This window comes from Phoxinus phoxinus, assembly GCF_949152265.1.
Source record: "Phoxinus phoxinus genome assembly, chromosome: 15".
NCBI classification, from domain to species: Eukaryota; Metazoa; Chordata; class Actinopteri; order Cypriniformes; family Leuciscidae; genus Phoxinus; species Phoxinus phoxinus.
In genome coordinates, this window is record NC_136890.1 from 265001 (window position 1) to 282500 (window position 17500).

General features: G+C 47.7%; 1 protein-coding gene across 7 annotated transcripts in view; it reads right to left on the reverse strand.

Moving 5' to 3' along the window:
- magi1a (membrane associated guanylate kinase, WW and PDZ domain containing 1a) overlaps positions 1 to 17500 on the reverse strand; it is a gene marked incomplete at its 3' end in the record, with an annotated part of 120153 nt that overhangs the window by 36133 nt on the left and 66520 nt on the right. For 5 of the 7 annotated variants that reach the window (XM_079638145.1, XM_079638146.1, XM_079638142.1 and 2 more), the window contains 4 exons: positions 16761 to 16795; positions 15632 to 15893; positions 8191 to 8282; positions 6329 to 6521 (listed from right to left, as the gene is read on the reverse strand). In XM_079638145.1, the coding sequence (XP_079494271.1) occupies positions 6329 to 6521; positions 8191 to 8282; positions 15632 to 15893; positions 16761 to 16795 (582 nt within the window). The remainder of the gene's footprint in view (positions 1 to 6328; positions 6522 to 8190; positions 8283 to 15631; positions 15894 to 16760; positions 16796 to 17500) is intronic. The other 2 variants (XM_079638144.1, XM_079638148.1) reach the window with 1 other exon arrangement.

Here is a 17500-nt window from a genome sequence, read left to right on the forward strand (position 1 = left end):
GCAGAGAAACATCAGAGAAACCAGCAGAGAAACCATCAGAGAAACCAGCAGAGAAACCTGTCATGATTCTGCCCTCGTGTCCTTGATTTTTTCTCTAGTCTTGAGGCAGGATCATGACAGAGCCATGTTTTGTGTGCAAGCACATGGCCTTGTGTTTGGGCTGTGTGCTTGCGTTGTCTCGTTACGTAACCCCGCCCCCTTGTTATCCTCGTCTTGTCATTATTACCTAGTCAGTGTCACCTGTTCCCCTCATTATTTTCTCCCTTTTTAATCCCCTTGTGTTTGCTGTCCTGTGCCGGTTCATTGTCATACATGGTGTGAATCTACCCGTGAGTAATGTGTTTAAAGTCCTGTCTTAAAAGAAGTATTTGATCCTGTCTTAGTTGTTAGTACATCGTCTGAGTCTTAGTATAGTGTTGTCTACCCTGTCTCGTTTTGCCCCCTCGTGGGTTTTGTTTTCTGTTTTTGTCACTAATAAAACCTGTGTGTCCTGCAAACTGTCTGCTATTGGGTTCGTTCCTGAAGATTCATAACAGAATGAACCGGCCAAAGAAGAACCCAGCAGACTGTAGGTCTTCTCCCGCTAAACCACAGTCGACTAACCAAGAACTATGGTGGCAGTCAGCCATCGCTGACAGTAGAAATGGAAGACTTCCATTCCCTCCCCAGGGTGAGTTGTCCCTGAAGAGGTATGCCCAAGTTGTGGAAGAGAAGAGATTCTTCCTGCCTGAGGTCCTGGTTTCTCGCTATTTCATCGCCGGTCTCAATTCTCCTCCTCCTCTGTCTGAACGAGAGGAGCTGACTCTTCGCCCATTTCGAGCAGTGGTGGATTGCTTATCTCGGAGAGAGCCAAAGGATCCCACGAGGTTTTCATCTGCCATGCTTCCAGTGGTCCCGGAGGGTCGAGTCCTAGCTGTCGTCACTCATGGGGATCAGGCTCTTTCTGTTTCTTCTCCCGAGTTTTCATCCACACCCGCTGATCTCCGTGGCAAACGAGGGAGACGGGTTTCATGGGATTCTCCTTCAGAATCTTCCTCGACAGAGTCAACGCTGCCTGAGACTGTCCTTCCAGCACCAGTTACGATCCCCGCGGAGCTTCTCAGACCGGTTACTAGTTCAACTACGGTCTCTGCACTGCGACCTAGGAGAAAGAGGAGGAGGAAGGGAGCCCCCTGTCCTTCGTCTCTGCCTGGGGTAGAGCCCGCTGCAGCAGTGAGTGCTGATCCCAAGCCAGCTACAGTGAGTGCTGATCCCAAGCCAGCTACAGTGAGTGCTGATCCCAAGCCAGCTGCAGAGAGTGCTGATCCCAAGCCAGCTACAGTGAGTGCTGATCCCAAGCCAGCTGCAGAGAGTGCTGATCCCAAGCCAGCTGCAGAGAGTGCTGATCCCAAGCCAGCTACAGTGAGTGCTGATCCCAAGCCAGCTGCAGAGAGTGCTGATCCCAAGCCAGGTACAGTGAGTGCTGATCCCAAGCCAGCTGCAGAGAGTGCTGATCCCAAGCCAGCTGCTGAGAGCGCAGATGCGGATCCCAAGCCAGCTGCAGAGAGTGCTGATCCCAAGCCAGCTGCTGGTAGCTCGGTTACTGAGTCAGCTGCTGTGAGAGCTGCGGCCGATCAAGCTGCAGAAGCAGTCCTGCAATCGGTTTTAGCCCGTAAGAGGATGCCTGTTGTCGTTGCCGCTGAGACTCTAGCCGACTATCTTACTAGTCTTGTCAAGATCCTTGAAGTGCCTGTCAAACCTGTCATGTCTTCTAGTCCCGAGCCCACTGTGTCTCCTAGCGCTGTTCCCGAGTCTGCGGCTGGAAGCGCTGTTCCAGAGTCAGCAGCGTTTACCGAATTGGAGATGAGGAGCGTAGATTCTGAGTCCACTTCGGGCGGCACTGGTTCTGAAGCTGCTTCTCAGAGCCTAATCCCTGTTCCCGCTCCACAGCCGCCTGCTACAACCCCTGTCATGTGTCCTGTTCCTTTTCCCGCTGTTTCCCCGGTCAAGATTCTTGTCTCGCCACCCTCAGCTTCCCCTGTCGTGGTTCCCGCTCCGCCGCCCACTGTACTTCCTGTCCCTGTTCAACCCCGGACTGTTTCCCCTAAGACTTCACCTCATGTTTCTTCACCCAAGTCTCCCCGGATTCCTCAACCCTCTGCCCGAAGACCCAAGACCCCCAGTCCACCCATCCACCCTGGACTATCCCCCATGAACTCTCTTGTTCCCCCGCCCCCCCTCCCGTGTTTGTTATTTTTATTGTTGCATCCCAATCCTGTTATTGTTTTTTCATGTTTGCCGTTGTTGTTATTTGTCATGTTTTGTTGGTTCGTGTCTATGTCTCAGTCTGTCATGTCCTGTGTTTGATGTCCCCTTGAGGAGCGTCTGGAAGCCGCTCCTTAAGGTGGGGGTTCTGTCATGATTCTGCCCTCGTGTCCTTGATTTTTTCTCTAGTCTTGAGGCAGGATCATGACAGAGCCATGTTTTGTGTGCAAGCACATGGCCTTGTGTTTGGGCTGTGTGCTTGCGTTGTCTCGTTACGTAACCCCGCCCCCTTGTTATCCTCGTCTTGTCATTATTACCTAGTCAGTGTCACCTGTTCCCCTCATTAGTTTCTCCCTTTTTAATCCCCTTGTGTTTGCTGTCCTGTGCCGGTTCATTGTCATACATGGTGTGAATCTACCCGTGAGTAATGTGTTTAAAGTCCTGTCTTAAAAGAAGTATTTGATCCTGTCTTAGTTGTTAGTACATCGTCTGAGTCTTAGTATAGTGTTGTCTACCCTGTCTCGTTTTGCCCCCTCGTGGGTTTTGTTTTCTGTTTTTGTCACTAATAAAACCTGTGTGTCCTGCAAACTGTCTGCTATTGGGTTCGTTCCTGAAGATTCATAACAAAACCAGCAGAGAAAAGCAGAGAAACCAGCAGAGAAACATCAGAGAAACCATCAGCTAAACCAGGAGTTTTTTCAATACGCCCTATTCAGACAGGAAGTGCCCTATTCAGACAGGAAGTGCTTCTGACAGGGACGAACAAATCTTCGGGGAGAAAATGTTGGTCGGATGACCATTTATTTCAGGTGGAGCGACGACGAATTTAATAAATCGTATTTATTATTAAATAAACTTAAACCCCTGGTCGGTCTCTGAGGTCGTCAGGCTAAGACCTTTGAACTATTCCCAGAACGCGTCTTAAGACAAGAGGCGACGTGCTTCTGTGTCGGGGCCCCGAGGCTCTGGGACTCTCTCCCTTTAAAATTGAAAAAACTATGGCTTCTGTGGAATCTTTTAAAAACGCCTGAAGACACATCTTTTTGGACAAGCTTTAAATTAACAATATGGTTTGGCGTTTATTACATTTCTATGGTGTTTGATGGTATTTGTACAACTGTTATTTTATTTGTTTTGATATTATCATTATTATTATTTACATTTTTTACTTCCTTGTCTGTGAAAGGTGCTATATAGATGAACGTTACCTACTTACTTACTATTATTTATTCATTTAAACATCCTATTTAATATTAGAAAAATCAACACACTATGGTTCAAATGTTCTTGCATTATATCTCTCAAAAGGAAAAAAAGTTCATGTTTTTGCGTTCAAGCCATGTCGGAATTACTGTAATAACAAGATCACATTGTATCCGCCCAGAACTTGGTTACTGGGGTTTTTAAGGGTAATGCCACTACCATGCACTAGGGGGCTCTATGCTGCATTCTTCCTCTTCTATATACCCCAGCCACTGGAAATACGGGGTGAGGAGGTAGAGAGAGTGTCCAGCTTTAAATTCCTGGGCCTCCACGTCAGCCAGAACCTCAATTAACACCATTGCACTGGTCAAAAAAGCCCAACAGAGACTTTACTTCCTCAGAACCTTGAAGAAGGCCAATCTCTCTGCCAGACTATTGAAATCCTTCTACCATTGCACGGTAGAGAGCATATTAACATATTGCATCACAGTCTGGTACGGAAATTGTCCAAACACTGAAAGAGCAGCACTCCAGAGGGTCATAAAAACATCACAAAAGATCATTGGACTTCCACTGCCCCCCCTTGAGGAGATCTACAGGCTTCGCTGCCGCAGAAGAGCATCTACCATCATCCAGGACAGTACTCATCCTTCTCGTGATCTGTTTGTACTAATGCCTTCTGGAAGACGCTACAGAGCTTTAAAAACTCGCACCTCCAGATTTAGGAACAGTTTTTACCCAACAGCTATTTTTGAACTGAATTCTGCTTTTATTCACCCACAGCTGCCTTAATTTAATTAATTTATATGGACATGTATGACATTGCTTAAACAACATGCACAAGTAATTTTAAGCTATTTTTATTGTTTTTAAATTATTTTTATTATTGGATAACATGAATACGGTTTTCTATGAGAGATGTCAAATTGCGTTGTATACAATGCAATGACAATAAAGGTAAAATTAAACTAGGTAAGAGGAGAGAAGAAGAAGCGAAGAGCTGGTCTAAGGTCCTGAGGCTTGCGTTCTGTCCACGTATAGGCGCAGAGCGCGAGCAGGACAGAGAAAAGCCAGGGCTGGGTCCGCCTCCTCCGGGGGCAGCGCTTGCAGGTTCACCAGCTGATCCCCGAAGCGAGTGGAGGTAACCTTGGGTACGAATCCGTGCCGGGGTGTCAGGATAACGTGAGAGTTGGCCGGGCCGAATTCTAGGCACGATTTGTCAACCGGAAATGCATGCAGGTCCCCTACCCTCTTGATGGAGGCCAATGCAAGCAGGTGTCTTCCAGTACAGAATTCTTAACTCTGCTGATTGCAAAGGCTCAAAATGTGGTCTCTGCTGTGCGGTAAGCACCAGAGATAAGTCCCAAGAGGGTATCGAGTGAGGGTGATGCGGATTTAGTCACCCCACCCCCCTCAGGAACCTGACGACCGGGTCGTGCTTCCCCTGCGACTTACCTCAACTGCATCGTGATGTGCGGCGATAGTGGCAACATACATTATAAGGGTGGAGGGAGACAGCCTTCGCTCCAGTCCAGCTTGCAGGAAGGAAAGCATTGCCCTAATCGAGCAAGTTCGGGGGTTCTCCTGGTGAGAAGAACATCACTCAATGAACAGGTTCCACTTCAGTGCATAGAGGCGCCCCATAGAGTGTGCGGGTGCCATAGGGTGCCCCGTCTCTGAGAGAGCAGGTCCCCTCTCAGAGGAATGGGCCAGGGAGGGGTTGTCGAGAGGAGCACTAGTTCCGGGAACCAGGTTCGGTTGGGCCAATTCAGGGCAACGAGCAAGACCTGCTCCTCATCCTCCCTGACTTTACATAAAGTCTGTACAAGAAGGCTCACTGGGGTAAACACATACTTGCGTAGGTCCCGGGGCCAGCTGTGTGCCAGAGCATCCGTGCCGAGGGTGCCCTCAGTCAGGGAGTAGAACAACTGGCAGTGGGACGAGTTCGGGGAGGCAAACAGATCTACCTATGCGGTTCCGAAGCGCCTCCAAAGCAGCTGGATCACCTGGGGATGGAGTCTCCACTCTCCCGGCAGCACCTGTGTCGTGAGAGCCCGTCGGGCTGCACGGTTAAGCAGGCCCGGAATGTGAATGGCATGACCTCAAATGCTTCTGACTCAATAGGAGGAGATGGCGGGCGAGTTGCGAAATGCGGCGGGAGTGTAGACCACCCTGACGGTTGATGTACGTCATGGTCACTGTGCTGTCCACATGGATCAGTGCATTTTTTGCCTCGTAGCGGTGTTTTGAGGCGGCCCAGCGCAAGACGTACTGCTAACAACTCGAGGCAGTTGATGTGCCAATGCAGTTGAGGCCCCGCCCACAGCATGCCCGTTGTACGTGGCCCCCCAGCCGGTGGCAGAGGCATCCATGAAGACAACAGCATGCCTGGACACTTGTAGGGGGACAACAGCCCGTATAAACGAAGGGTCTGACCATGGGCTGAGGGTTTGGCGACAGTGCAGGGTGATGGACACCCCCCCCCCCCCTTTCTTGGGTACAATGAAGTACGGGCTGTAGAAGACAGTCTTCATATTGGCTGGAGGGGCCAACTCTATCACGTCCTTCACCAGTAGGACTACGATTTCCACCTGAAGCACAGGAGCACCGTTCGCCAGTACACGGGTGCCCCTGATGGCCGGGGAATGCTGGGCGAACTGAATCGCATAGCCGAGGCTGATGGGACGGATGAGCCAGCTGGACGGGCTGGGAAGCGCTAGCCAGGCTTCCAGGCACCGAGACAGGGGACCAACGTCGCACCCGCAGTGGTGCAGGTACCCTGCGAAACAGTGAGCGTCTGAATGGGCCACAGTGATTAATCAATAAAGGATGGTTCCTCAGCTGGAGGAGTGTGTGATGTGAGTGTGTGTGAGAGCTTCACCTGTGTAAGTGGTCTTTCGTCGCACGCTCAGGTTGACGTGCCCCTGTTTGGCCGCCTGCTGCATGAGCTGCACCACCAGCTGATGAGATTTGCCCACCACAGCGGTTCCGTCCACACAGATGAGCTCGTCTCCGGACCGCAGCCGGCCGTCCTCGTCCGCTGCGCCGAACTTCACGATGTGCCCTATGTAGATCTGGAGCACACACACACACGTCACAGTCACACACCGCAGCTCGACACACACCACCTGCTGGAAATTCTGGATCATGTCCTCAGACGGGATTCCAATTAAACTATCAGACCATTATGAGTCAAATCAGCTGTGCTTATGATCAGGGGTGCACATAACTTTTTCAGTGAGTTACTCAGGTGAGTACCAGGAGATGGTGTTTGGTACTCACCCCATATGTAGCGTGGCCACAGCTGTCAATCATGACGTCACATTTCCATTTTTATAGCATAAAATAACTAACTAAAACCAAACTTATAAAAAAAAAATAAACAAACACTTAAATTTACATCAGCGTGAAAAGAACGACCTAAAATGAAAGAAAACACCTTTGGAAAAAATTTATTTGAAGTGTTATTTGATTGTTCAGATATATTTATTTGTATAAATTAAATATAATTAATCCTTATTAAAGATATTAAAGAGCAGTGAATTTTCTCTTTTTATTTTGTTGTTTGATCAATATTAAGTGTACAGAAGGTATTAGGTTTATTACGCACTGTCACTTTAAGAGTGTGCAGATCCAATTGCACTGATGCACGGTACGTTCTGTAAAGACATAACCGACTGTGTTTACGTGAATACTCTCCAAAACGGACATTTAGACACAATGTTGTGTGTATTTGTCCATTCAGACGCGAAAGAGAGCTCAATTCAGTCCTTGCGCGCAGCGCGCTGTGTCTATGTGCGGGGCTGCACGCTTCGGGTCGTGTGTGTGTGTGTGTGTGTGTGTGTGTGTGTGTGTGTTCGCACAGAAAAACATACCGCATAAAGCTGTCTTTCGCGTCGTCACTCTTATTCAGATCTATCCATGTCTGCTCTTCTCTTTCTCCCAGACATTTACATTTTTTAACGATTTGAGACATGCATGAAGCGCATGCCGACTCGGTAGATCAGCACGTTACAATTCAAATGTGCGCATCTTCCACAAACGCAAATCAGTTCTGACTGGATCACCCCAATCGTCCCTCCCTTACATTTCCGTCTAGTTTTTATTCGTCATAGTGGTCGTCATTTAAAACAAGGTTTTTATTTAGTTATCGTCTCGTTTTCATCTGTGAAAAAAATTAATTAACACTGCCTAGGTTGCATTTTGGCGACAGTACGCAAAGGCGCGTAGTAACACAAGTGGCATTACGCATTCCTGATTTTTGTCGCGCATGCGTACCTGCGTACCAGTTATGTGCACCCCTGCTTATGATTGTATGTAGCAGAATATTATTATAGTTATTTTACACCATTATTGTCCTGGGTTGACTGGGACAGACTTCCAGTATCACTGGGAAATTAAGATTCTGATATCAAATATTTGTATTGATTATTGTAAATGAAAATTATAGATCAGGAAGTGACAGGTACTGATAGCATCACCAATATTTTAACACTAAAATTCACCAATAAAGAGTAAATGAAAGAAATACTCAGTTTACCCTGTTTATTCATGCAAGGAGCAATATATTCTGTTTTCTGTGTTCATGCAAGTTAGAAATTCATATTTGTACTTATCTATAGTCACCATAAAGAATCATGCTGTATTGTTTAAGCTCTATCTGGCGAGGAAGATACATGATTTCTAGCTCTATAACTCAACGCAATGCATGTTTATTTGTGTGGATGTTATCATCAGACTCACCGGTTCTCCGGGTTCATTTCCGCCCAGGATCCGGAAGCCAAAGCCTGTGTCTTTCCTCCAAAGGAAAATGTCTTGTTCTTGAGAGTCTGGCACTGGACAAAAAGAAAAAATAAATCAGTTTCTTTGCAAGAAATTAGAGGTGTGCAGTATAAATATATACAAGTCTATCACAATATAGTTATTTTGATTGATTTATATGCTAAATAACCCAGCGGGTTACCCAGTTTGATAAATTACTTTAAAACTCTTTACTTTGTCACATGTATTTTCTCTTTTCATTTGGGATTTTATGAATGAAAACCAAACCCTAACACAAACACTCCATGTAAATATTATAAAAAAGATTCACTGACTGCCAGGCATAAATATTGCAACCAAACTGTAAACGTCTCTAAAACAGTCTACAGGTCTTCTACCATCAGAAAGCATGTGTATATTTCACTGCTGGTGTTAGTAGTTGATACACATGCATATATGCATGATGAAAAGAAGGAATGCAGAAGGATAAGGATTCACGGTCAGACTAAGCCTCGGCCGGTCAGACGTCTGCTTCCCTACAGAGAACAGCATCATGTCAACATGAAGCGTTTATCTGCCCTGCCGGACACGCTGCTTGTTTAAAAGGTCTGGATGAGCCGAGCTGCTCCGTGTGGAGTGTTTAACAGGCCTGACTGGGATCTGGCACTGGGATCTGGCACTGGAGTCTGGCACGGGAAGGCCGGAGCACACACGGACATCTCCTCAGGTACAGCTGCTCTCTCTTCAGACGCCACAGACTCATACGAGACATGATGAGCTTTAGTTTACTGCCAGATCTCTCATCACTGACTCCTGCTCTTCTAATACACCCTGTGTAACCCTGAGAACTGGTTTATAATAAATACTGTACACGTGACAAAAGACAAAGATCTTTTAACAGCAATATTTTTCAATGCAATTCACCTTTTTTTTTAATACTTTCCTATATCCCAATGTTAAATTACTAATTAAATAGGCAGAACCAACTATCGGCTTGATTTACCGATCGAGTATGCAAGTTGTAGCTTTCATACGCCATACCTCTCTAGTAAGCAACTCAATTTGAGAGAAATTAGTTAAAGATGTGCCAGAGAAACTAGGCAAGCAGTGTTGAAGAGGAAACTGGTGTAGCATGAATTAGAGTATAGACATTGTCAATTGTAGAACTTAAAAAATGAAGAAAATTATTACACAACTGATTTGAAACAGGCATAGAGTTGCCAACGTTAACTTTGAGGAGTCTGTACAACAACCGTCTCGGATTACGACTGTAACCCTTGTTCCCTGAGAACAGGTAACGAGACACTGACTCCTGAGACACGTTTGGGGAACGCCTCAGCATGACTGATGACTGAAGTACTGTATAATCACGGCAATACTATTGGACGGTGACAGCCATGACGTCACCGCTAGTGCAACCAGGAAGTATAAGAGGGCGCCTAGAGAACATGTAATCCTCTTCTTCGTCTGAAGGGACTGTGTAGGCAGCCCAGAGGCATGGCGAATGACGCAGTGTCTCTGTCCCTGTTATCAGGGAACAAGGGTTACAGTCGTAACCCGAAATGTTCTCTTTCGAAAGGGAACTCGCAATGTGTCCTGAGACACATCTGGGGAACGAAATACCCATGCTGCCATGCTGAGGGGATGTAAATGTTAAATTAAAAGTAGCACTACCCCCTACAGCCACTGCCCGAGCTTCATGCTTAATTAGGAAGCATTCTTGTGGTTTTACACGAAGGGCTTGACCCAAAGCCAGCCCCAAAAGCCTGGACACCACAACCCAACTTAGAGGGGGGTTACTTTTAGGGAGTATGACCCAGACCCTATGGGCCCTAGCCTGCTACTTTCAGGGGGACCAGTAATGGAGAGGGCCCTTCTCTAGCTCTACCTGCAAGCTGTTTGCATGGAGGCCTCAGCAGGATGAATATTTTAAAGGAAGAGGCCTCCCATACTCACACCAGAGGATGACTAGTGTTTTCCTCATACCATGTGGTCATAGACCACAGCTAAGCTTAGAAATACCCAGCACAGAGCAAAGGGTCTAGGAACAGCTCACTATTATGAGAAGAGACCTCTTTTCTAGCTCTACCTGCCAAGGCTGTTTGCATGGAGGCCTCACAGGATGACTCTTTTAAGGAAGAGGAGGCCTGCCATACTGTCACAACCTACTAAGCTCAGACATGGGTGGCACAGAGCTCAAGAAGCGAAGAGCATAAACAACTCTCTGATACCACGAGAGAGAGACCTCTTTCTTATGCGAAGAACATTATATTTGCATGGAACTCTGGAGGATGGAGGACTCAGCATGGCGACTCTTTTAAAGACCCACTCCGATGAAAATCATGTTTTTCTAGGTGTAAACATGTTCTTGTGGCATTTTTCTGATGTTAGAGGACATATCTTGAGAAAAATAAGCTCAAAGTTGTATTTCTGAGTATTTCTACATTCAAATGTCTGTGAATCAGTAGCAGACGCTAAAATGCCGTTTAAAATAGTCTGGAGTTATGACGTAGTGACTCCACTGGGCGGGGCCACGAGCTCATACTCAAATTGGAACACATACTGTAACAAATAAGTCACTTTTCACCGTCTATCAATCGTCAAAACTAAAGTTTGGAGAGCACAGACTGATCCCGTCAGTAATTACATCATTACATAAAGAGAGAGGGCAGCCAGCCTCCTCCAGCCAAGCAACAGGCGACATTCGTGCATGTGAAATTCCGTGCTCGTCCAAGTACACGCCGGGTGGCGACGAGTTTCGCCTGTTGCAGTCGTTTGTCCTCTCGTGTGTCAAGCCCATCACTCGTGAGAGAGTCAGTCAGTTTTTCAGATATAGCGGTGACATTAGCACCATAATAATCCCGAAATTCCGAGCAATCCACTGATACTAAATATGTCCTGAGCTGATTGATCACTGTGGGAGGGATGAAATATTGAGACGAAGTCGAGCTGTTGTTTACCGCGACGTCTCGGAGTGAAATAATGATCGGTGATAACTTTGATTAACTTCGGATAATAATAATTAACGTGTATATATATAATACTGTAATGCTTCTCCGTGCCAACGGCTCCGCCCACAACGCAGAGGCGAATTGCTAATGAGCTACTGCCGCTCTGCTGAAGCGAAGTCCCAGAAAACGGCACAGGTTTTGAGATTTTGGCTAAAAATGGCATAATCATAATTTAAAGACCACTGGGAATGTTTAAAAATAGCTCAAAATATGATCGGAGTGGGACTTTAAGGAAGAAAGGCCTGACATACTCACACCAATGTGGTTTCTAGAGCCTTTTCTCACAGTGTGTAAAAATAGCTTAGCTCAGATACACAATGCAGAGCTCAGGGAGCGAGCGCCATAAAAAACAGCTCTTTGTATTGGAGGGTCCTTCCTCGAACTCCGTTTGCATGGAGGCCTCAGCAGGATGACTCTTGAAGAAGAGGAGGTTTGATGACAGCTAGGCTCAAATAACATGTCCTGCCTGCTGGGAGTATAGAGGCCCGAACTCTGTGAAGGCCTGCTATGATTCAACCAGAGGTGAAGTACTCTGCATAATGACCCTTTCAAACAAGGGGAGTACTGGGCTTACCCGGTGGCTATCGGTGAAACGGAGCACTCTGTAAAAATACCCTCTTAACCGAGGGGAGTACAATCTACATTTTTTGTTTTGTTTTTGGAAACAATGTCATGAAGGCGGAAAGAGGAGGGTAGGCACAGGAAAGGAGGTGATTTATTTGCCTCTGCCCGTGCCAGGACGCTCATTACTGGTCTGGGCTACTTCCCTGACACCCTGCCTCCTTGACTCGTGCCGTCTCAGATACCTGGTCCTAGTGGGAGGAGGGGCACGAGCGGCGACGGAGTCCCTCTGGCCACACCTTCGGGCCCCCATGCTGTCTGGGTGTGGACTCGGACCGGCGCGGTATAAATGATCTACATGCAGCCGAGCGCGCCTTCGCTTCCCTGAACCACTGTCTCAACGGAGGTCCCGAAAAGTTCAGAGGGCAAGACTGGGGCATCGAGGAGAAAGGACCTCTCTTTCTCCCCGATGCTCGCCAAGTTCAGCCACAGATGCCTCTCCATGGCCACCATAGGCTCATCGATAGGCCGACCGCGGCGGAGGTATGCCCGCCGCCACATATGCCCTGCCTTTTAAACGGGATGTGGTCTTTAGTGGTTTAGATGGGAGGGCCAGAGCTCTCAGTGTTGATGTCTCCCCCAGCGAGAGATAGCTCGCGAATGTCTCTTCAATGGGGGGCATTGACAAATACCCATGTTCTCGCATTCCCTCCACATTCGCATAGTTGGAATGAAGGAACCGGTGAATGTGAGAGTAGGACGGGTTCTTTCATGCCTTCTCAACCTCAGCGTAGAGATGGAGGAGAGATGGAGTGGAAGGGTCACTGGAGCTGGTATTGTGGCCAGCGAGGAAGCGCTCGTCGAGTCTTCCATGAGCAGCTTCCCCTCAAGGACTGAGCGTGTGTGCTCCTCACCCAAACAAAACCTGCACAGGTCATGAGTGTCACCAGGTGTAAGATATCTCTTAGATGGGTCGGCACACTTGAAACGCTTGTCGCTTGGCATGATAAAATAACTTACTTACACAGTACTAGCAAACAGTACCTGAAGATGAAAATAGGATGACATGTTCTCTAGGCGCCCTCTTATACTTCCTGGTCGCACTAGCGGTGACGTCATGGCTGTCGCCGGCCAATACGATTGCTGTGATTATACAGTACTTCAGTCATCAGTCACGCTGAGGCGTTCCCCAAACGTGTGTCAGGACGCAGTGCGAGTGCGAACTACCTTCTTAGAGCGCAGCTTGTCATTATACCAAGGAACAATACGAGCAAAAATGTCATTGTGTGGTCAGTCTACAGGTGTGCGGTCAGTCTACAGGTGTGTCTACAGGTGTGCGGTCAGTCTACAGGTGTATCTACAGATGTGTGGTCAGTCTACAGGTGTGCGGTCAGTTTACAGGTCTGCGGTCAGTCTACAGGTGTGCGGTCAGTCTACAGGTGTATCTACAGATGTGTGGTCAGTCTACAGGTGTGCGGTCAGTTTACAGGTCTGCGGTCAGTCTACAGGTGTGTGGTCAGTCTACAGGTGTGCGGTCAGTCTACAGGTGAGAGGTCAGTCTACAGGTGTGTCTACAGGTGTGAGGTCAGTCTACAGGTGTATCTACAGGTGTGTGGTCAGTCTACAGGTGTGCGGTCAGTCTACAGGTGTGTGGTCACTCTTCATGTGTGTGGTCAGTCTACAGGTGTGTGGTCAGTCTACAGGTGTGTCTACAGGTGTGAGGTCAGTCTACAGGTGTGACTACAGGTCTGCGGTCACTCTACAGGTGTGTCTACAGGTGTGTGGTCAGTCTACAGGTGTGTGGTCAGTCTACAGGTGTGCGGTCAGTCTACAGGTGTGTGGTCAGTCTACAGGTGTGTCTACAGGTGTGTGGTCAGTCTACAGGTGTGTGGTCAGTCTACAGGTGTGCGGTCAGTCTACAGGTGTGCGGTCAGTCTACAGGTGTGTGGTCAGTCTACAGGTGTGTCTACAGGTGTGAGGTCAGTCTTCAGGTGTGTGGTCAGTCTACAGGTGTGCGGTCAGTCTACAGGTGTGTGGTCACTCTTCATGTGTGTGGTCAGTCTACAGGTGTGAGGTCAGTCTACAGGTGTGACTACAGGTCTGCGGTCACTCTACAGGTGTGTCTACAGGTGTGTGGTCAGTCTACAGGTGTGTGGTCAGTCTACAGGTGTGCGGTCAGTCTACAGGTGTGTGGTCAGTCTACAGGTGTGTCTACAGGTGTGTGGTCAGTCTACAGGTGTGCGGTCAGTCTACAGGTGTGTGGTCAGTCTACTGGTGTGTCTACAGGTGTGTCTACAGGTGTGCGGTCAGTCTACAGGTGTGTGGTCAGTCTACAGGTGTGTCTACAGGTGTGTGGTCAGTCTACAGGTGTGTCTACAGGTGTGCGGTCAGTCTACAGGTGTGCGGTCAGTCTACAGGTGTGTGGTCAGTCTACTGTTGTGTCTACAGGTGTGTCTACAGGTGTGCGGTCAGTCTACAGGTGTGCGGTCAGTCTACAGGTGTGTCTACAGGTGTGCGGTCAGTCTACAGGTGTGCGGTCAGTCTACAGGTGTGCGGTCAGTCTACAGGTTAGACGATTGCCGTGATTATACAGTACTTCAGTCATCAGTCACGCTGAGGCGTTCCCCAAACGTGTGTCAGGACGCAGTGCGAGTGCGAACTACCTTCTTAGAGCGCAGCTTGTCATTATACCAAGGAACAGTACGAGCAAAAATGTCATTGTGTGGTCAGTCTACAGGTGTGCGGTCAGTCTACAGGTGTGTCTACAGGTCTGCGGTCAGTCTACAGGGGTGTGGTCAGTCTACAGGTGTGTGGTCAGTCTACAGGTGTGCGGTCAGTCTACAGGGGTGTGGTCAGTCTACAGGGGTGTGGTCAGTCTACAGGTGTGTCTACAGGTCTGCGGTCAGTCTTCAGGTGTGTGGTCAGTCTACAGGTGTGTCTACAGGTGTGCGGTCAGTCTACAGGTGTGCGGTCAGTCTACAGGTGTGCGGTCAGTCTACAGGTGTGTCTACAGGTGTGTTTACAGGTGTGCGGTCAGTCTACAGGTGTGCGGTCAGTCTTCAGGTGTGTGGTCAGTCTACAGGTGTGTGGTCAGTCTACAGGTGTGTGGTCAGTCTACAGGTGTGCGGTCAGTCTACAGGTGTGTGGTCAGTCTACAGGTGTGCGGTCAGTCTACATGTGTGTGGTCAGTCTACATGTGTGTGGTCAGTCTACAGGTGTGTCTACAGGTGTGCGGTCAGTCTACAGGTGTGCGGTCAGTCTTCAGGTGTGTGGTCAGTCTACAGGTGTGCGGTCAGTCTACATGTGTGTGGTCAGTCTACATGTGTGCGGTCAGTCTACAGGTGTGTCTACAGGTGTGCGGTCAGTCTACAGGTGTGCGGTCAGTCTTCAGGTGTGTGGTCAGTCTACAGGTGTGCGGTCAGTCTTCAGGTGTGTGGTCAGTCTACAGGTGTGAGGTCAGTCTACAGGTGTGAGGTCAGTCTACAGGTGTGTGGTCAGTCTACAGATGTGCGGTCAGTCTTCAGGTGTGTGGTCAGTCTACAGGTGTGTCTACAGGTGTGCGGTCAGTCTACAGGTGTGTCTACAGGTGTGCGGTCAGTCTACATGTGTGTGGTCAGTCTACAGGTGTGTGGTCAGTCTACAGGTGTGCGGTCAGTCTACAGGTGTGTGGTCAGTCTACAGGTGTGCGGTCAGTCTACAGGTGTGCGGTCAGTCTACATGTGTGTGGTCAGTCTACATGTGTGTGGTCAGTCTACAGGTGTGCGGTCAGTCTACAGGTGTGTCTACAGGTGTGTGGTCAGTCTACAGGTTTGCGGTCAGTCTACAGGTGTGTGGTCAGTACGGTCACTCACAGCGGCTCTCATACATGCTCCTGGACTGCGCCCAGATCCTGAAGGGGTCCGGCTTTTTCTGCAGAGTCCCGTTGGCAGCAGGGGGGTCGAAGGGCGGCAGGACGGGCAGTGGCTGGGTGGGCGGAGGCGGGACGGGTGGAGGGGGTCCTGGGGCTCCCGGGGCAGAGGAGGGCAGCAGGCGTGCGGGCGAGTCTGTGTGAGCGCTGCGGTGACTGCAGACGCTGTGCTGAGAGCTGCCCTGACTGTCCTTACGCTCCAGCTGCTGACACACAAAGCAAACACACAAATAACTATCTGCCATATTCCACCACATGTCATTTCTAACCGTTTTCTTTTCTAAAGGGGAGCACAAAAGGCTGAATGTTCAAGCGTCTGTTATCTTTGACTCAAAAGCTCTAAACTGGCAACAATTAACATACAGGAAACTGCCAAGTTTCACACACTACCATAGAATTAGACTTCTGAAGCTTTCTGACAGACGGGAGATGTTATTGATGAAAAAAGCATTTTGTTAAAGGCAAAGATTTCTCCGTTTTTTTTATTCTTTTAGCAAACCCTTCCTCCCTTGGTTGACTGTCCACAAAGCTGACATCATTCATGCACTTCCCAGTCATTTTTACTAGATATTTATAATGTCATTCCCCTTGGATGATATTGATTATTGCAATATCTGACCAAACAAGGTCTTCGTCAGGCCTGATTCAAGACCTTGTTTGGTTGAAACATGGCAATATATAAAAAAATAAAAAAATAATTCCTGATGAAATTCCAAATTTGGTGGAAGAATTGTTTATTCTGATTATAATAATTAATACATGTTTTTAAATTTGTGTTTCTGTCGGAGCATAGTGTCGAAATTTTTTTAGTGTTAAAAAAATCTTGCCGACTTCAGCTTTAAAATACTATTTTATTTACTTTTAAGTGAAACCATTGTAATCATGACATTATTACCATTTTTTACTACATGTAACTGTAATCTGATTACTTTCTGTTTTGGCAAAACTTTAACAAATTAGTTGCCAGATTTTTTTATCCTGATTACGTAACGCCGTTACATGTATTCCGTTACTTCCAACCCTGTAAAGACATTGGCTGATGTGTAGCTGAGAAATAAAAGAGATGCTCTTACCAGCACTTTGGGGCTTCTCTTGGGCTGCAGGACTCCTGAGAGAGAATGTAAAAACTGCACATGTAAACTCAACACTGAGCCCCTAAATCCACATTCTAACCTTCACAAAACAATGGCAATATACATTTACTGTAAACATACAGTACTGTGCAAAAGTCTTAGAAACGTTAGTATTTTCACCCCAACAATTGGTTTTGAGCCAGTTATTTATATCTCTTGTAGTAGTATGTCAGTAGGACATATCAGTTTACATTTACACACATTCCTTTTGCTATTAATTGCAATAATCCAGTGATATTCCCTGTATTTACAAGGAGTCTGACAGCAGCCGGTCTGATCTCACCATCATCGAGTCTGCCTGGGATTTACATGAAGAAACTGAGACAGACAAAAACGACTCGGTTACTAATGTAACCTCCGATCCCTGAGATTTTTTAGCAGAGTATAGCGGAGTATTGCGTCTGCTAGACGCGATGGGGAAAACTCCTTTTTCTCCGAGTGCAGAGTGGGAGCGGCACGAACCTATAGCGGAGCAGCGTAACTGCGCGAGCCAATCAGGGCACAGCCCGCCGATCCGAGTGCAGAGCTCGCCAGAAGAGATCTGGCAGAAAAGATTCGCCATATGATTCGCCATATGATTCGCCATATGATTCGCCATATGATTCGCCTTATGATTCGCCATATGATTCGCCATATGATTCGCCATATGATTCGCCATATGATTCGCCATATGATTCGCC